The sequence below is a fragment of the Lepisma saccharinum genome, chromosome 4 (genome assembly GCF_977018435.1).
Source record: "Lepisma saccharinum chromosome 4, izLepSacc3.1, whole genome shotgun sequence".
Taxonomy (NCBI): domain Eukaryota; kingdom Metazoa; phylum Arthropoda; class Insecta; order Zygentoma; family Lepismatidae; genus Lepisma; species Lepisma saccharinum.
This window is the reverse complement of record NC_139232.1, coordinates 52,959,479-52,980,400: the sequence shown is the minus strand read 5'-3', so window position 1 is coordinate 52,980,400 and position 20,922 is coordinate 52,959,479. Positions and strand designations below refer to the sequence as shown.

The window sequence follows — 20,922 nt, the reverse complement described above, 5'->3', positions numbered from 1 at the left end:
GTTTTCACGTCTTTCTTGCATTATTTCTTCCAGAAGGCCAAGAGCACCTGCAGGGGAATTCCACCCCTCGATATCAAATTTTATACAAATAAAAATATATTTCGTAAAAATTTTCTTGTTCACTTCGCTCGCAATATCTGCTTTTCTTACAGTCTTGTCAAGTTGAGAGCCGTAGCTAGAGGGGAGGCGGGAGTTGGCACTGTGCGCCGAACGATCTAAATGAAAAAAAAATGTAAAAGAGAATGCCATGGCGGCCGATGAATTTTTTGTTCCACATTAAATCAATATTGTTTTCATTTTGCAAAAATTTGGATCTAAAAGTTTTCTTGCTCGCTTCGCTCGCACTTTTATTGTTTTCTGTAATATGTAGTGCATTGTTAATTACCAGAGAGGGAAATTTTGACTACTAAGTACTTCAGACTCTTGCTGCTAAACAGTTTTGTCTAAAATACATGAACACAATTGTTTGGAGGAAAAGGAGCGGGATACATTTCAGACTATTTATTTATTCGTGTTGGTGCCTCTATGTTTGCTGCATTGTATATACATATACCCATCAATGCAATGAAACAGCGAGATAAAATTAGGTTTTTCTTTCCCGACTGAACTTTCATCAAGGCTTTTGCATCCCCTAATCAGAGTGTCTGCGCACGCCTATGCTTTGAAACACAGTGGACTTCAAATAGATTAGGAGATTGCTTTCATTGCTTAAAAGTAGGAGGAAGTTATTAAAAAATCATCAGAATTGTCTGTGAGCAAAGTGTTGGTAGTTTTTTTTCATATTGATTAAATTATGAGTAATGGCAAATGTATAGCCATTTTCTGCGGTGTCCTCTTTTTTATGATTTTGTCCTCCTTTTTCACCATGCTCTGTCCTCTTTTTTGAATGTGTGTGTCTGGTCACCCTAGTAATGGACAAACTTTCACCTGTGTTTTTCATACTTTCATACTTTTGTGGATTGTCAAGTTTTACTTTTGGAAATAAAAATAATAAAAGCTGTCAAGATAAATTTGGAAAGAACATTGTTTTATTTGCAATTTGTTAATTGATTTTGAATTCTAATAGCCTTCTATATTATTTGACCCTCATCTAACGTAATGTCAAATGATTGTCTAATGAGTAAAAATAGGAAAAATGATTGTGTCTGATCTGATAATATGTTGTTTTTCATACTCAGTAAATTCTACATTTTCCTCATAATGGATCATATTAGTGTGACGTCATGAGTCCAAACAAATCTACCACGTGTTTTTTTTTCCTATCCCGAGCTGTTGAGCTTTCCATCGGAAGGGTTAACTTTATGAATTGTGACAGCAGTTATGAAGCAAAATTGTGATGCGTATACTACATCAATATAAAGATGAGATTTCAGAGAATATGTCTATAAAGGGTGTTGCAAAATACCTGTTACAACGCTTGGGAGGTGATTCGACAAGGAAAAAATGCCATGTCAAAAGATGTCGAAATCGGCACCGTTTTCGAGTGACAGGCATGCAAAAATTACCTCACACCATGTTTAAAACACAATAACTCAAGAAGGAAGAAATATATCAATGTCGGATTAAAAGAATGCAAAGAAAGTCATACCTGACGAATACAATGGTGCAGCAATTGAGGCCCAGTGTAAATTACACAAGGGGACTCTCAAAGAAAGTGGGGAATCCCGTGATGGAAAATACAGGAAATTTACTACTATTTTCTACATAAAGTTGAGATCGGAATGTAGCCAGTAAACAATGACGACGTATGATCACATGTCCCACTACTGCTGAGACACCGTCCCACACTTGGGAAATAGGAAAATAACTGCAAATCTCCTGTTGCACATGGTTCACATTGCGGTACGAAGAAGAAAAGAAACCAATTTGTCGCATGTCCCACTATTGCTGGGACACCATCCAAAATGGAAAAAAATACGGGAAAATCAGGAAAATATGTTTTCAATCCCCTAATGTTGACACACTATGAAAAACAAAAGTTAAACAATAGCCACATGTCGTCAGGCTGTACATACTACAAGAGAGCTCCCCAAAGAAAGTGGGTAATCCTCAAAGGAATGAAGATGGAGAATGGTGAGAAAATGCACACAATGGCATGTAACATTTCCAGGCACAGCAACATCTTAAAGGGATTCCCCTGAGAAGTGCACAACCTCCGCACATGCAGATCGACGGTATGTAGTACAGCGATCTCCAGCATCTTCACTCGCACCTTTCACTAAAGGACTGATAGGGGCTTACAAACATCAGTATACTTAGAGACGACGTTGAAAATGTCCGCCATTGACTTCCAAGACAAAGATGGCATCGGCTTAGCACTGATTATCTGGTACGTGCAAATACCTCTGGCATGTCACCAATTGTTCGAGCAGCGGCACTAACATGAGCAACGAGGTCCTCAGCATTTTCCACAGGGGTTTCATACACGAGCCTTTTCATTTCTCCCCACACAAAGAAATCCAGTGGTGTGATGTTGGAGGAGCGAGGTGGCTATGGTAAAGGTCCACCCCTGACAGTCCAATGATCGCCAAAAATATCGTTGAGTAAGGCCCTAACTCCCTGGTTGAAATGCATGTGGGTGCCATCGAAATGCGCAGGGGCGCCGCCGTGTTGAATCCAGACACGTTGTCTACCTGCCAGTGGCAGGTTTTCCAAAAGTTCAGATAATACGTCATGTAGAAACACCCAATAATTCCCACCACACAAAGTAGAGGGCAAAATGTACGGGCCTATCAAGCGGTCCCTTTCTATGCCACACCACACATTCACTGCCAACCTATGTTGATGATGGCACACAATGATTGCTTGCGGATTGTCCATGTCCCAGACATGGCTGTTGTGGCTATTGAACATGCCGTCCCTGGTGAATATTGCCTCATCGTTCCACACAACTATTGTTGGGATATCTGGAATGGCAAGAGTTTGTTGCACGTACCATTGGCAGAAATCCATGCGTAGGGGAAAGTCCGTGGGCAGTATGTGGTGCACCTTATGCAATTTGTATGGGTGCAATCCCTCCTCCTGAAGAACGTGGAACACATTGCTATGGTGGGTTTTTCGAGTACAAGCAATGACACATTGCTGCTGCCAATACATCCTCTTTAAATTACACAGTGCAGGGTCTTCCACAATCCCACCTACGGGGTAGTAGAGATCCAGTTTCACGCAGTCAAGCATCAAGTCTTTGAAAGAATAAATGTGCTGGTAACTGCCTATTGGGAAAACGTTCGTGATACGATATGCCGTGCTTCACGGCTGTTTCGGTTTGCCTCTCCATAAACGAGATGCATATCAGCAAGCTCATGGGTAAGAGTACTCCATCATTGTCCTGTACGAGAACTGACCAGCAAAGGGGGGGGGGGACTTTCCCTCCTGAGTGACGGATCAGAACTACCGTGATTAGCACCCACGTAATGTCACACAGGTGTCCACGCAGTTGTTGCAAACCGAGAAAGAACACTGGAATACATACTTTACGTACAATACTCCTTGGTGCAATTCAACCACACACACACACACCAGGCTAAACTCCACGCAGAACAGACAGGAAAAACAACAGTCGACTCCACTCTCTATCTAGTATCCACCAACGGTAGTGGGACTTTCTGTATCACTTAGCTGAAATCAATCTCAGCGTAATCTGACGGCATAGCATCATTTTTGGGTGAATTTCCTATTTCCCGAGTGTGGGACTGTGTCTCAGCAGAAATGGGACATGAGTGATGTATGGGCAAGAGTGATGTATGCACGACCTTTGCTCAGCATAATATACATGTGCTCCAAGTTGGCAGGAACGTTGCGTCAACTCGGGAGTCATACACCTCCGAGTATAAAATAGCAAGACGCAACATCTCAGCCTTCTTATTGCTCTATCGCTACCATGGACTGTCAATCGTAAAGTGTAGAACTGGACTGAATCTACCTGGAGTCGACAGATGGAGTTTACAGCTGAGCAAGGTGAGTGAGTGGTAATTGCCTTACCGAATACAATCCCTTCGAATATCCTTCCTAGAGTTAAATCTGTGGAATGAGACAACGGTATTTTCTTAAGGATCTACCAATCTTCCGGTGCAGTTTCTATGACACCGAGATAATAGGTGTGAGCGACGCTGGAGGCTAGAAGCGAACACGTTCTCTACGCTTTTAGCCAGAAACTATATCTTGGGGTGACAAGAGACTAAAAAATATACTATTTCCCGAGTGTGGGACGGTGTCCCTGCAGTAGTTGGACATGTGGACATACGTTGTCATTTTTTACTGGCTACATTCCGATCTCAACATATGTAGAAAATAGTAGTAAATTTCCTGTATTTTCCATCAGGGGATTACCCACTTTCTTTGAGAGTCCCCTTGTGCAATTTACACTGGGCCTCAATTGCTGCACCAGTGTATTCGTCAGGTATGACTTTCTTTGTATTCTTTTAATTTGACATTGATATCTTTCTTCCTTCTTGAGTTATTGTGCTTTAAACATGGTGTGAGGCGATTTTCACACGCCTGTCAATCGAAAACGGTGCCGATTTCGAAATTTTTTGACATGGCATTTTTTCCTTGTTTTTACTTGTCAAATCACCTCCCTAGCATTGTAGCAGGTCTTTTGCAACTCCCTGTATATAACACATACCTTACAGATGAGAATGTAAAGAATAAATGAAGTAGGATATCAAGTAAAGCGAAAGCTTCTAACTAACGACATCCGATCCGGAATCCCATCATCCCTAGCGGCAACGTGACCTACTTGAGATTGGGTGAGCTTCGGGCCTGCTTCGGCTGTGTTCGGAACTGGAATGTCTATATTTTGTATAAAAATGCATGATTTTCTTACTCCGGTTATTCTCTATCATATTCTCAGTAAGGTATGTGTTATATATAGACAAATTCTCCAAAATCTCATCTTTACATTGATGTACGATACACATGACAATTTTGTTTCGTAACTGCTGTCACAATAATTAAAGCTAACCCTTCTGATGGAAATTTCAATGTCTTGGGATAGGAAGAAAACATGTTTTCACTTTCTTTAGATTCAACACGTGCTCAGTCTGCTGGGATGTCACCACTAATACAGTCCATTGTCCTTTTGTCTCATATGGTCCCAAATTCTAAGTTTCATACAAACGTTATTGCATTTTTGCCAGTAGCTGACACTATGAAACCACAAAAATAATTATATTGTTGAAGTAACCAGGCATATTCTTCTTTCATTGCCTCTCTGTTTCATGATGATCGTATATTTTTTTCAGGAGAAAAAAAAAGTATTTTCAAGTGATGGAGTACATAACTGGGGTAAGATCTGCATGATTAATAAATCTATGGACATGCAGCATAAGTTCTTCAAATGATATTATTCTTGCAGCTGAAGAACTTAGGAAGAAACTACTCGCTAAGAAGCAGGAAGAGCAGTCGAGGAAGAAGCAAGAAAAGAGTGCAAAAGCCTATCAAGAGTGGCGTGAAAAGAGCAAGGATAGGCCCGTGACCCCTCCTGTCAGTTATGGTTTCGTCGGAGGCACCAGAATTCGTAAGTACTTTTCAGTTGGTCCTTCATATTTTTATCTGATTTAGTGACATGTTTTGGTCACAAGGGCAGTGTAACCTTTTTGCTTAACAGTTTATGATCCTGCTGTAGCTTCCTTAGAACAAAAAGGAAAAGGATAAAATAGTATGCAATGTGTCCGAAAAGTCTCACACTGTATATGTTCAATACAGCAGGGCACTCGTTCTCGTTTCTGGTGTAGAGGTGGGCCAGATCGCAGTCAGCGTGACCAGGTTCTGTACACCTGGGATTTTAGACACTGTCATAGTGCAATGTCTGATGGATTCAAGTACAGGGAGCATGAGCTCCATTCAACAGGTCCTCTGTGACCAATAAAGTGTCCCGTAAATTTGGTATCCAACCAATTTCACGTAGTGCCTGCATAGTGTGAAACAATTTTACCATTTGGCCTGTGGTGCAGTACTTTTCAGACACCCTGTACATAGGATAAAATGTACAATGACAGGTGAGGAAAGCTGTTAATTTGTATATTTTTCTGATGTTACCTCCCCCTCCCCAACATATCACTAAATATGTTAATGTGATAAAGGTTATGTGTGTTCTGTCAGGGTTCCAGAACCTGGAAGATTCAGAGAAATCAGCTTAGGAATGACAAAAGGTCATGGAACAGTTGGTAGGTTTTGTATTTGTAATTATTTTTATTATTATTTAGCATGTTTCTTTGCCACTTTTGGCTAATTGTGAACATGAGTAATTATTAGATGAAATTGGTGAAGGGACACTCACGAAGAACACTCATGTCCAGGCTTGGATTCGGACCTGATAACTTTGGTGGCAAGATTGAAAGTCAGGGTGATCTTCCACATAATACATCCAACTGTTAACCTCACTCCCACGTAGTACACCCTGGACTGTATTTTGCAGACAAACGAAGCTCTGGCGACGGGCCCTATGGCCAGTATAATTCTGTGTGTTGTCCTGTTTTTGTCCTTATGTGTGCTGAGTGCCCGTTTACAGCCTCAGCTATTAACGGAAGTCAGAATATTTTAAGATTTTAGTTACGCAACGTTAGAGTTGTTATTTGTAACGGTAAGGTGCTGGACCCCGTATAATGTGCTGACGCACCCAAAATTTTAAATTAAAAAAAAGAGATTGAAAGTCAACCACTTAACGTTCTTAGCCACTGAGCTGGTAAAAAAAAAAAAAAAAACACGTTCCAAACCTTGGAAGAGCCAAGGAATGTTTTTGTGCTTGCCAGTGTTAGAGAGTGAAGAAAATAATCACACACCCTTTACATTTTTTTCAACAAGCTGTTTGATTTTCTTTTCCTTCATTTATTTGCAACAATGCATCCCCGATGCTGTAAAGACATAAGGGATAGAGAAAGAAGAAGCATTTTCAACAATATTGAGTAAACTTCATTCATTTAAAAAGCACTCAAAGTTGAAGACTTAAACTTAAGTCAGGAATGTTTATCATCCAAACTTGATGTTGCACAATTGATGCTTCAATAGATGTGACATTGCTTCATGGTATATCATACTTTGTTCGGTTACTCTTGGACTTACTCATAGAATTGCATTACATACTTAGTAAGCTTAACAAATAGGGTGTCAGAAATAAAGCAACCAATATTTTAACGCAACATAACATATATTTATAAAACACTGTTATTGGATTTTATCAACATTAATTGTCAGTATTTAACAATTGTCACGTGTGACAAAATGCACCTCTCATGAAATGTACAGAGGTATATTAGGACTGAAATTATTGCCCAGTGCCTGGGCCACCAGGGCAAAATAAAGGATATTGAATCATAATTTTGAGATTGATTTTTTAGCAACAAATTTAAGTTTTTTGACATTAGTATCCATTGCTTATATTTTTAACTGATTTGTTATTTTTAGTTGTTGAATTTGAAAAATTGCAAGAGAAATCTTAATCATGATAATCTGATATCGATGTTTGAATTTACTTCAGTTTTTACAAGTTCATTTGTTCCTTCTGCTGGTCTGTCCCATTCTCCAATGTTCTCAATTGAACAGTGAACTCCTTGTAATTAAGGGGTCTCAGGTTCAATTCCTTTTCCACTTTAACTCCTAGCCAACGTGAGCAAGAAAATGGAGCTAAAGTCTGCCTGGCCAAAGAAAGGACTTGAGGAAACCCAGACTTTCTGCCTCCAGTTCAAGGGGGAAAAAGCGGTGTTGTTACCGATTGATACATGCCTGATTTTTGTCCAGTCGTACACGACACCTCTTCCTGTCAACAACCCTCCTTCGCTCGCATTTCAGGGAGAGGCATGAAATCGGAGACCCATTCACTTGCTATGTGGCGGCAACCACTAGGCTTCGCCGTGCTTGGCTTTGATGAGGGTGCCACCTGTTTCGAAAACAACCCAAAACGAAAAATTTGGCAATGCAGAATACCACGAGAATTCCCCCTCACCACGGCAACTGGACAAAGCTGATTGGTTCAGCGGTTCATGTGACCCTCCATGGCTTTCGACAGAAAAGACAAAAATAGAATTTCCAAGTCCGTTCTTTGGCCGGAACCACACGTAAAAAATTTTCCATTTCCCCCAAATAGGATTTATTTTATGACCAATGTAGTTCGACAACTTATAGCATCTGTAATATATAATTCATGAGAGATGTAAGGGGAGAAACAATTTACAACCACAACATTTGTGCAGCAAATTTAAATCCTCCTAATCTTCCAATTCTTCTCGAAGAGATTCTTCCTCTTGTTGTAGTCTTCCAATCTCAGATCTGTTCATGAAGTAATATGTTGGTTGTCTTCCTTTCTGCAAATTAGATGGAAAATACATAAAGGAAAGTGATAAAATTAGAGATGTTGGCATGTCAAAATTATTCCACCTCTTTGACTCTGTAACATTCTTATCCCCCCATATACTGAGGATACTAGATGGGAAGGTAGGTTCCTTGGTCAACCAGTTAGCCCCTACAGATCCCAAGGAAATAGACATTTAAAAAAATAACTATATAAATAAATTTATTTTATTTGAAATAAATATTTTGGGATGTAATTTATGGGTATGTTAAAAATGACTGCCCAAGGAAAATATTTCCACTCCCCTGTGCCTCTTCTCTCATTTTTCTAAATCCTTCACTGCTCTGAAGGGAGGAGCTTATGGGGCTGAAGTCCCCTTCCCTGTCTGCCACTCATGTAGGAAATGTTAAGAGTGGCAATAAACTTTTTTCTGGTAAATACTTTGTCTTTCCTTCTGAATGTACTCGGGTAAATAAGGTTCTTGTATTTTTTTAGTATTATTCTACAGGCAGATTAATAAATAATCTATGTTTGTGGGCTCACTTTGTTTTAAATGTTGAGTGCCTGCGTATAGTGAAATCAATGTAGCAAGGCAGTTACTCTGTGGTATACATGGATCTTACAGGTATACTCCTTTTTGAAGGTGGGGGAGTGTTATAACCTTTTTTTAGACCCAGTTTTTCTAAAATAAAAGGAAAGTTGGCAGATGTCTGGAGAAATAGTAAATTATATCATTGACTAGAAAAATTCAAATCAAAACTCTCTCTCAAATTTTCTAGAACATGTGCAAATTAATTATTCATGTTTATAGAACCACTAAATATACTGTCATTGGTACTAGACTATGACACGAAAGAATTTATGCAATACTAAAGTTCTATCTTCTTGTAAACGGGTCTCTACTTTTACAACATAGCATTCAGGCACGTATATTCTAGGCTACCTAGGCTATTGCCGAAGCCCATATTAAAATACAGGAAATAATCGACTAGCAAATTTAACCGATGCTTCACTCTCAAGTTACGACCAAGGGGGAAAGCGCTAGTGTAAGGTCGCCTTTATTTATCGCCAGGTTTCTTCGTCTGAGAATAAAGTCTTTGAACCAGCAGGCGGTCCTTTCAACCCATGATGTATTTGTGCTGGCAGGGACGACCTTGGTGGTCCCTGGTGCTGGCTTCCAAACCCAAGCGCTGGAGAGTGAAGACTTCTCTGCATCCTGGCGATGTTGTAGTGTTGCCAACAATGGAAATACGAAATTCGCTAGATCGCTGGAAAAAAAGAAATATAGGCGGGGGTGCCAATGCAAATTATTCAAGCTAGGGGATGCCTCATGAAAATTACATCACCTCCCCCCCTCCATCCCTTCGAGCATTGCCCGTGTCTCTTCCAGTTCCATGAATTTCGTCACATACAAGCATTATAAATCCTCCAAATTTAGTGATTTTCCCCTGAAGTTGGCACTCTGCTTTTCCTTGAAATTCGACTGTGGTTGCAGCCGGTAGAGGTCTGCACGGGCTCGGGCCAGGCCCTCGGGTCTAGGCCCGGCCCAGCCCGTGGGCCGGACTCGGGCCATAAATAACCAGAACTTCTCGGGCTCGGGTCGGGCCCGGCCCTCGTGGCTATTTTGTTAGCGAATATTGTCATCGAAAAATAATTTTTAATTATTGAAATTATGGTTTACTTCGAGAATGACTTACTGACTGGTTACTAACCAGTAACCAGTCAGTAAGTAGGCCTACATCTTTTTTTTTTTTAAAGTAGCGCATGTTTTGTTAATATTTGTTTCACCAATAGTAGATGTAGCAAAAGTAACAGTATTTTTTTTCTCATTGATTGTTTACATTTTTTTATAACAGCTAGTTAACGAAGTACAACAGTGCCCATTTTTTTTCAAATGCTGAATTGGAAAGTAATTTTAATTATGTTTTCGGGCTCGGGCCGGGCTCATGTTTACTTATTATCGGACTCAGGTCGGGTTCGGGTTTCTTTTCCTCGGGCTGGGCCGGACTCGGGCCTTACAATTTAGGCCCGTGCAGACCTCTAGCAGGCGGTCGCAGTTATATGGGACATTCTGTTGCCATCCTGTTTACTTCTGTTTCAAGCAACCCCCCTCCCCCGCTGTCAAAATGTCAAAACCTTCGTCCTGGCGGTGGGGGTTTCGGCCCGAGTCATCCCACTGAAATAGGTTTGGCAACATAAACAAACCATGTTGTCATAGCAACCATTCACCGCACGTGTTTTCAACCACGCGGGTAGGTGGTAGTTTCTGCAAAAGGAAGGGATATATGGTCAAACTTGTTGTGTCCGAGATCCGAGTTCTTTGTGTCGCCCGCGTATCGTGTTCATGGATGGGAATCCATTTTTTAAAGAAATTTCAGTGACCGAGGCCCTTTTGTTGTGCTGTGTTTTTGACATGTGTTGTGTTGTTCTGTGTTCTTGTTCCGTGTGCGTGTGAAAATGGATTTAATCACCGAACTTGTCTCCAAGATGTCATTCTCACGGCTTCCTTACGAGGATAGGATACAAATAATAGAGACAGGTAGGCCTCTCCCACCTCTTCCGGACCTTACAGTCGTGCAGAAAGACAAAAATAAGATATATATAAGGCGTTTTCATGAGACCAGCTACCAAAAATATCTTTGGTTGACTGGGTCGAGTGCACTTAATAAGTTATATTGCTTGGCATGTTTGCTTTTTTCTACTGACAAAAGTCCTTGGAATACAACAGGATTTAGTAATTTAAACTATTTGGTAACTGCTTGTGATAAACACCAAAAATCACTTAGTCCTATAGGTGTGTTCAGTAACTTACAGACATTCGGTTCTCAAAGAATTGATCATTCCTTGAATTTGCAAAAGAAGATTGCCGACAGTTTGCATAATGAAAAAGTGAAGGAAAACAGAATTATTATAAGAAGATTAATTGATGCAATAGCATTTCTGGGGAAGCAAGAATGTGCATTTAGGGGCCACAATGAGTCTGGGGATTCAACAAATAAAGGCATGTACATAGAACTTTTGGAATTTTTAGCAACATATAATCTGACAATAGCTAATCATTTAAAGACCGCAACCGTGTTTAGAGGAACGTCACCAATAATACAAAATGATTAATTGATGCAGTAGCTAGTGTAATTACAGATCATATCAAATTAGAAATATCAAATGCAACATTCGTTGCAATATTACTTGACGAGACAACTGACGTAACTAATAAAAGTCAGTTATCAACAGTCATACGATTTGTGGATAATGAGGGAAACTGTCAGGAACGATTTTTGCATTTCACTGACGTCAGTTCAGACCGAACAGCACAAGGATTGTTCCAACATATCACCATGGTTGTAGATTTTTAGTTACTAGACTTTTGTAAGCCTACGGGACATTCTCCTGGTTGCCGAAAGGCTGATGGTTCAGGGGACGTTGGGTAATATCTTGCTTCAATCTTCAGATTGGCTGGTGTACTTGTACTCCATTTGGCAGATATTCCACAAACCCAACTCTGAATAAGGCGTTCTCCTGCATTCTGGTCTTCGGTACAACTAATAGGTTTAGGCCTACAAGTTGTACCGGGTGAATTGTCTGTTTGAAAAAGTGTTTGTATAACATCGGAAGTTTAAATAAATCTTCGAGTAAAATGTCTTAATGATCTTTCATTTCAAACCTACATAGGTGATAATAAAAAATAAATCCTGCCATACAGACCTCACAAGGGCTTGGTCCTACTAACCCTTAGAAGCCTTTGAGAAGTCCGATAAAAGGGTTGTAACCAGACTAACATAAAAGCCCTAAAGGCAGAAGGTGCGTGTCAATGTATCAGATAAAATTCAGATTTGAATCTCAAAACGATCTAAAATTTGTGTCTGTTGGATTCAGACAAATTTCATACATTTCGTGAAATGTTTCCTCAAACTCTTTTGGCAGAACTGAGTGAACAGTATTCCTCAGATTTTGATAGAGACCGCCTCAAAAATGAACTAAGTGTGCTTTATTCTCTGGATGAGTACAAGAATAAATCAGTGAATGAAATTACAAATTATATGAAGCTAAATAATTTGGACATAGTGTTTAGTGAAGTGTATAAACTAGCAGAACTAATATTGACATTTCCATCGACAACAGCAACCGTCGAAAGGAGTTTTTCTTCTCTAAGGAGAATTAAAACTTATCTCAGAGCAACACAGGGACAAACGCGGCTTAGTAATTTAGCTATAATGTCTATTGAGAAAGGGGTTCTAATCAACATCAGAAATTCATGTGAGGACACATTCTTCAATAAAGTGATAAAAAATTCACGGAAAAGGAGAGAAGGTAAGAAGTTAATTATTTTTTCATACTCGCATGTAGGTCCTACATATTGCATGTTATAGACCGCTCCTCTTTATAAATAAGCATGAAATAGTTTATGTCCATTGCTTACTATTGTTGTTTTTAATGGCAAGAATTCGATGTAAACAAAAAAATCCAAAATGAATGAGGAAGAGCCCTTTTTTGCCAGACACATTTTCATTTAAAATTCAAACACTACTATATTTGGAGATAGCCCTGATCTTGGTCTCAGCATACGCCACTGATAGCATTCCAGAATCTAGATTTTTAAAGAAATAATTGTACTATACTTTTATACTTACAAGATCTTTGAGAACTCGTTTGGCACCAGCTTTGATCAATATTCTACTAAGTGGCTCCACCTTATCTACAGCCATCGCATAGTGAAGAGGAGTCCTTTCAAGCTGTAACATAAAATAAAATTTTGACTCCATTGAAGAGAAGAAGATGAGTAATTCTACTTTGATTGAGTGATTGATTTATTTTAAAAATTACGAGTATGTCATTACATTACACTGGCACTCATAATATGTGGATATGTCCCTAATACTTCATTATGACACTGGGGTTCATCAAGCCTGAATTTTTTTGATATTGTTGAACTAAGATTTTTTTTTGTCCCCCTGCAAATACAATTGGTAGCTCTGTGTCAACATTATATGATGAATGGCCTATATATGAATCCCATTACTGTGGTAGCAGAAGGTTTAAAGGTTTTGAAGTCCTTAACAAGAACTACAATCAGAACACTGTCGCTGCTTGCAAGCAGCATTGAAGGAGATCGCACAAATATAATTTTAAGCTGACTACTCAAAGTGGCAACCCTGGCTAACGGTGAAACCTTGGCCATCACAAGTGAATCCTTCCTGGCATTCTGTTGACTTAATTAATTTAATTTCAATTTGCTTTCCCCTTTTGCGCTCTGATTAATGTCATCAAAGCAGGTCTAGCTGCCCAGACTATTAGACAGGGTGGACCCTCGGTTAGCAGTAAATAATCCTCTCAGGTTTCACCGCTCATGTTGACTGCTTTTCCCAAATACATCATGTGTTCGATGGCTACCTACATCTGAACACATAACTCAATACCAGTAGTTCTAGGTTTGAGGCACATACTGGTTCGGATCCCACTTTAAACTGTAGGCCCAGTCCTGATTAGCCTATCTGTGTATGAAGTGGACTTAGAACAAAAACTCTTTCTCACATGCACGCTTCCCTGAAGATGAGGTCCAAATAATTCATAACTGATCAGCTTCAAAGAACTTTTTTTTTTTTGCATCATACATGCTTTTCTACATACCAATTGTTTATGTATTTCTTTTTCTGAAAGTAAACAAATAAATTGGTAAAAGAAAAATAATAATTTTCCTTACATTATCTCCAATCCTTAGAGTTTGTGGAAATTTGTTTGCAACGAACTCGACCATTTCTTCCTCCTGACATAGCACACTCACATGCAGCGCACACCGTCCACAAGCATTTTTAGCAATTGCTAATTTTGGATTTGTTAGCTTGTCTCTCATCTGCTCGATGCTTCCAATTCTTATTGCCTTATGTATCCACTCCCTGTTTTCCTATTTTGAAAAGGGAAAAATATTAAATAATAGCCATCCACATAAATTACATTGTAACAGTTCATGATATTTGCAGATTCAGTGACGTATTCTGAAAATTTGACTTGGTGTACTGCATCAATCCTTATTTTTATATATATATATATATATATATGTATTGTACACCCCATCTACATTAGATATAATGGAAATAAAACACCAATGCAGGCAAGGATTTAAAACAAAAAGAGATGTTCAACATCTTCAAATTTTCTGGCAATTTCTATATCTATATCCACAGGTGAGATTTCTTGCCAGTGTACAAAAGATGATGTTCATCAAGAGACATCCATTTTATATGGGATTGGCCCACTCTCTGTTATTGGTATTGGTTAATGTTATTGATATCAGTAAAAAAAATCAATGTGTCTGTTATAGCAGGAGTTCTACTGATTAATACACTTGTTACAGTATTCCAAATTAGGTTTTTCTATAAAATTTATCTTTTTTTACCTCCAGTAAATTAGATGAAATTTTACTGGCACACACACACACATTTATTTTTAACAAAATTAACTTTTTTCAGGGTGTTTACCAATTTGGAAAACTGAAAAAGTCAGGGAATTTTTTTTATGAAAAAGTCATGGCAATGTCAGGGAAATTTGCTGTTTCTGGAAAATAAAGTTCACAATTTTGTATTGGTAAACTAAAAACTGGCTTTTGAACAAAGACAAATTTTGAAATAAGAAATTGTTTTGGATAACTATACTTCAGTTTGATGTACTGAATAGTAGCGGTAGTTACAGTAGAGATGCATATTAAATACTCTAGGGAAAGGGGCCATGTTTTGAACTATTTTCAAGTAGAATATCTGCTATAGTAATGGCTAATGGCATTAACCACTGACTTGTTGAAATTTTTGGGTTGTGTTTGATATTAGGATTAATTCATATCTTACTGAATTTTACTATAATTATGTATTATTTATGATTCTTTATGAATAAAATTATTTGTTTACCATTAGTCAAAACATGGCAAGTAATATGTAGGAGGTCACCCCCTGATGCACCTAACCAACAATTCCTCTTCACTTTCCCCATGTGATGTGAATATTCTAAAAACTTGGTTAAGTGGGATTCTTAGTCTGGTTTTTAGCTAACCTTCTTGCACATATGTCTAAATACACGCATTGTCCTAATGACTTGATCTGGAAAATTTTGGTTCTTGGTCTGGAAAATCTGAAGAAGTCAGGGAATTTTGTTTTTACAAAGTTGTACACACCCTGTTTTTTTTTCTTTTCTTCAAATTAATGAATGTGCCATGTTTACCTCAAATGTGGGGACTGACTGCAGGAGTTTTGTCGTTTCGTCATGGCTTCTTTCTTCAGATACTTTTATTATGTTGTTTCCATGATCATCTTCTATATCAATAATGTGGTCATATCCTTCCAAAAGAAGCTCCTCAAGTTTTGCTGTATCACCTGAAGAAATAATATTTTATGGTTATATTTACAAAAAAAACTATATATGTATATATATATATATATATATATATATATATATATATATATATATATATATATATATATGTATGAAACATGGGAAATGTTCAAGGTGTGTCCAGAAAGTAGATATACATATATAGAATAAAGAAAAAAAGCTGTATCCGTTCAGGGTCATAGAAGTCTGCTGCCTGTTGAACCATGTCACAACTTCTTCCAGGGAAACCTGGAAAACAGGGATATGTCAGGGAATTTGGCTTGTCAGGGAGAAATCAGGGAATTTTGCAGATCGTCTGGAATATGCGTGCATTTTGGAGTCTGCAAGAGAAAAAGTTGCAAAATGAACAAGCAGTTTACTTCCACTTCTGGATTCGGTTCTTGTGATTCCACTCCCCAAAAATATTCAGTTCAGAAACTTGTTTCTTTCGTTTTTATGATTCTCAGTCTTGTGCAAAATTATGGTTCCTTCGAATTTCTGTAATAAATTTTTAATTCTATAATACGATTTTAGATAGAATATCAAAGTAAAACGTTCAGTCCAGATATCTGATTGATAACTAAAGTACATTTACAATATGATCACAATTATCGGAAAAGTTGGTGAAGGTGAGGTTATCGTCTATTTTTTTTTAGATCTTAGTCATGTTGGCATTTTCTTTAGAATACCTGTATGCAACAAAAAAAATTCCAGATGCTGTGTACTTATAAATGTAAGCAAAAAAGTCAGCATTTTCTACTACACTATAAATCCGCTAGAAAATGAAAAATCGTGTATGGTTTATGAAGATTATGTTGTTTATGAACTTTTTCTATTGCTTTTATATTGTGGAGATCTGTTATGGTGAAATAATGTACCTCTGTTACCTTAGTCTGAAGGCTAGATGCACGTGATTGTAGCACCCAATACATTTGATGCTGATTGTAATTTTACATTTTACTCTTTGAATTTTCATATGTTCTTGTGTGTGTAGAATGAAATTTGCTTAAAAATAGTTGTGAAAGTGAATATTCATAATAATTAACGGATTATATATTTAATTGAAAAACACGAGGTTCAAAAGCAAAAATCATGTCTGGAAAGATATCATTTTTGGACTGGAAAACCTGGAAATGTCCGGGAATTTCATAATCAAAAAATCGTAGCTACCCTGTTCTTCTTTCACCTTGTCATTTTCATAGAATCGTTTTCCACCAAGGTGTTTCTTTAGGTGAAGGAAGAAGTGGTGCAGGGTGCCATACTATGGGGTGCATGGTCCAAAACTTAAATCTTTCCAGAAGTGCAATGGTGACATTTCAATGGCTCTGGTGTTGACCCAATGTTGTGAAACAAGCAGATGCCATGTGTCAACATTCTGCTCCTTGGTTCTGAATGGCCCATTGAAGCTGGTCCAGTCTCTGACAATATGCATCCGTCACTGATTTTTGTACCAGGAATCATGAGGGCAATCAACAGAATGCCGTGTCTATCTCAGAAAACTGAAGCCATGATTTTTCTGGGCTGAAATTGAAGTTGGGGAGTTTTTTTGTTTTGGGGAAATGCATATGGTGCCATGGGAGTGACTGGGAAACCCAATTTTTATTTCCATTCAAAGTGCAGTCCTCTGCATAGTACTTGAGGAAGTTGAACACAGAACCCATCCATTTCTTTTTGTGTTCATATGTTAATATTTTAGACACACAGCACAGACACACTTTTATGTACTCTAATTTCACAGTCACAGCTCTCGAATTGTGCCCTTAGCCACTTTGGGAATGAGGTCATGCAATTCCCTTATTGTCAAACTCAGATTTGCATGAATTTCTTCTTCAATTTTGTGAAGATAGGCTGACTGCCCCTTTCTTCATCAGTCTTACCTCCCAAGAATTCACAGCACCACTTCGTCATATTTTGTTGAATCATAATGTTCCCATAAAGAGCAACAATATGTGAATTTCTGCTGAACACTTATCTTTTGTGTTGAGAAACTGCATGACACCTTACATTTGGTGAGAATATAAATGCGTAGTATTTACATTTAGTAAAATTAATGAGTTTTATAAATCGGATATTTCTATGAATAATCTCGAACATAATGCAAAGTTAGGCCCTTTTGTTGTTATTTTTTATGAATGTAAAGGTACAACTCGTATACTCTGGTTTTGTAAAGGAAATGTCTAAGTCTCTTCTTTCTAAAGAAAAATTATTATAAAGACCTGGTTACATACATTTATTGAGAAGGTGAATTAATTATCTGGATTCTTCAATTTTCACAATATGAGCAGAAATTTCTAATTTGTATTGTAATTTTAATTACTATATTTTACACGGAGTGTCAGACTTACCTCTAGCTGCTAAGAAGAGGACATATTTGTCAATATCTCGAACATTCTCCAGTATACCAGCCTCCGTTGCTACATCTCGGGCAGTTCTGTAGAGTTCATCCCTGTATCCGATGTTGATGCCAGTCTCCTGCATCAATTGAAAGAGGGCATTCCTGCCATGACTGCGAGCAGCTGCAAAATGCAGCATACTCTGTCCATGTTCATCCTGTGGCAATGTGAAAAAAACAAGTTATTACAAGATTGTCACTTCTATATTCTTCTTTTGCCTTTTATATGTAGAATAAAATCAACAGCAGGAACAAATAGTAATAGAAAGTAGGGATAGGACAGAACTCTTATCAGTATCGGCCAATATTCTCTCATCAGTTTATCGGTAGAATAGGCAATAAATTTACCAAACCAAAATTTCTACAAATAGCATATAACAGTGCAAAATTCTGCCATTTTGTACCTTTTTTAAATGAGTATAAACACATAATTCATATACCATGGCCCTGTAAAGTTTCTATCAGTCACCTAATCAGGGACGTAGCTAGGTTGATCAGTTTGGGTTGGGGCCCAAATGTAAGATTTTTTCTATCAAACTATTATAAATTAACAAACTATTTATACACCATATAGACCTATTTTGACAATTTGAAATAGTATTGTCTCCATTACTTCTGTAGCTGCACAGATATATAAGAATATTTTCCACTGTTGAAATATTTCAAGTTGTTTTAGAGTGAAGGTTTTATTACAGGAGCGGAAATTTGGAGTGTATTGCAAATCTGTATTGAAAAGTGTAAATAGTGTTCTATAATCCAAACAATGCAATTTTGAAGTTGCTAGTGTCATAGAGGCTTGAGCATTTTACTTTATGCTCAGGATATTACTATTCTACTTCACAACAAATTATGAAATAAGAGTAATGTAAATAGTTCAAAATCACAACACCATTATCTGGTGAATATACTTGTTATTTGCACTAAATGAATACATTAGTTTATGCTCGATTTGAAGTGATTCGAACTACTCACAAACTTTCTTGTTATCTCTTTCACTTGTTTTCAACAACTGGTTGCTAAGCAACAAAACAGTATGCTATAACATTTCTTTCTTTTTCTTTTACACAAGAAGTGATTATACATTTTACAATTTGAAAACAGTCACAAAGTTTCATTAGATGGAACTAACTTTTTAAAAATATGGCCAATGTTTTAAAAGTTACAAAGTACTAAATGTTATTTCTCTCCCTACTTCTCTTTTTCTACACAGTGCGGCAATTTGAAATCGAGACTGATGCTGTTAAAAATAAACAAGTCTTCATAGAAAGTTACTTACCTTGGATCATTCAAAGTAGGACCCTCCTGCATCCACACATCGTAGCGCAATGCCTACCAGTGCATGGAAGGATTGCTGGAATTCATTTTGTGTAACGCTTTTTAAAATACATGTAGTAGCCTTCTTGATTGTTGGTACATCATAAAAGTAGGAGGAACCTTTCAGTGCAGATTTTGGTTTAGGATATAAAAAAATAATCACACGTAACCAGATCCAGTGAGTAGGCAGGGTGTGACAACACACAGAGTCGATTTAGGGTCAAAAAGTTCTTCGCAATCTCAGTCTTGTGACTTGCGGCACTGTCATGAAGCAGACGACAGCTGCCATCATCCCGATACTTGGGCCTCACAGTGTTATTCCTTGCATCAAAGGTTTCAGTACCTCAAGATAAAATGCACCAGTAACAGCCTGTCTGAAATTTCAGTCTTCAGTAATGATTATCCTCACTTTATCAACCAATTTCGGTGTTCTCACCGTCCCTGCCACACCTGGATGCTCGTCGTGTTCAATTGGCTCCCCTCCTTTACTGAAACACCTGAGCCATTCAAATAGACATGTACAGGATAAACAATTGTCCCTATAGACTTGCTACATGTCAAACGTTTGCGCAGCAGTTTTACCCAAGAGCGCACAAAACTTGATGTTTGCTCTTTGTTCCATGTTGAAATCACTACGCACTTTCACGACACATGCCCACATTCAACAATGCCACAAGTGGCAATGTCACTCAAGGTCAACGAGCTCTGCGTCAATTGTTCGTGAGATACCCGTTACTTGTTCGCACCACAGAGCTTGCACAATGGCGCCACCTACTGAGAAATTGCCGCACTGTGTATGTAAATTTACATTTTAAAAGAGTTTGCTGGAGTCAGTTGTTATCATTGATTTGGATTATTCAGTTGACAAATTATCCTACAAAACTGAGCATTTTAGGGTATGTTGAAATACCCATCATATCCATTGCCTACCATAAATTTCATCCACACCATACCCTTCCAAGAACTGTTAAGACAGATTTTTATTAGCAAGAGAATATTTAGCAAGCAACTTTTTTCTTGCATTTACATTTTTCCTTTTTAAATGGGTGCACTTACCCTATTGGCACTACTGGAAGCAGCTTCTGGAGCATCAATTTCTTGCGGATCATCTTCATCTAGTGAGGCATTCTCCTGAACTGAAACCAGATTGTCAGGTTCCTTTGGCCTTGTGATAAGTACCCCTGTTTCCTGCAAATGTAAATAGAAGTGACTTTACTGTACTAATTAGCTAAGCTGGAAAGTAGTATACTTATGTAATAGTCGTGTCTGTCTGTCCTTTCATATCAATTATTGTTATCTCGGAACATATCAGAATGGTGGACTGGCAGCCTAAATGAAAGCTCGACACAATCTAGTTACTCAATATGCCTGTCTGTCTGGCCGTGAGAGAGAACAATCATTGCTAATTTAATGTATGAATGGGCCTCCCTGATGGCGTAATGATAACATTGTTGCCTTGTATCAAGAGGTCCCCAGTTTGTTATCCTGAGAAGGCACATTGCATGTCTGTTCGGATCCCACTTTAAACTGTAGATCCAGTCTCGATTTGCCTATCTGTGCATAAAGTGGA

The 20,922-nt window shown here is 38.1% G+C and overlaps 2 protein-coding genes across 4 annotated transcripts in view; one reads left to right on the top strand and one right to left on the bottom strand.

Annotated features, from left to right (window-relative positions):
* Positions 1-20,922, top strand: part of LOC145986463 (uncharacterized) — a 199,620-nt gene that overhangs the window by 14,512 nt on the left and 164,186 nt on the right. For all 3 annotated transcript variants that reach the window (XM_083120503.1, XM_083120502.1, XM_083120504.1), the window contains exon 3: positions 5,357-5,518. In XM_083120503.1, the coding sequence (XP_082976629.1) occupies positions 5,357-5,518 (162 nt within the window). The remainder of the gene's footprint in view (positions 1-5,356; positions 5,519-20,922) is intronic.
* LOC145986462 (uncharacterized) overlaps positions 7,154-20,922 on the bottom strand; it is a 120,030-nt gene continuing 106,261 nt past the window's right edge. The window contains exons 17-22 of the mRNA XM_083120501.1: positions 20,409-20,540; positions 17,992-18,196; positions 15,497-15,648; positions 13,989-14,189; positions 12,919-13,020; positions 7,154-8,300 (exon numbers count right to left, since the gene is read on the bottom strand). Coding sequence (XP_082976627.1) covers positions 8,205-8,300; positions 12,919-13,020; positions 13,989-14,189; positions 15,497-15,648; positions 17,992-18,196; positions 20,409-20,540 — 888 coding nt within the window. The 3' untranslated portion in view covers positions 7,154-8,204. The remainder of the gene's footprint in view (positions 8,301-12,918; positions 13,021-13,988; positions 14,190-15,496; positions 15,649-17,991; positions 18,197-20,408; positions 20,541-20,922) is intronic.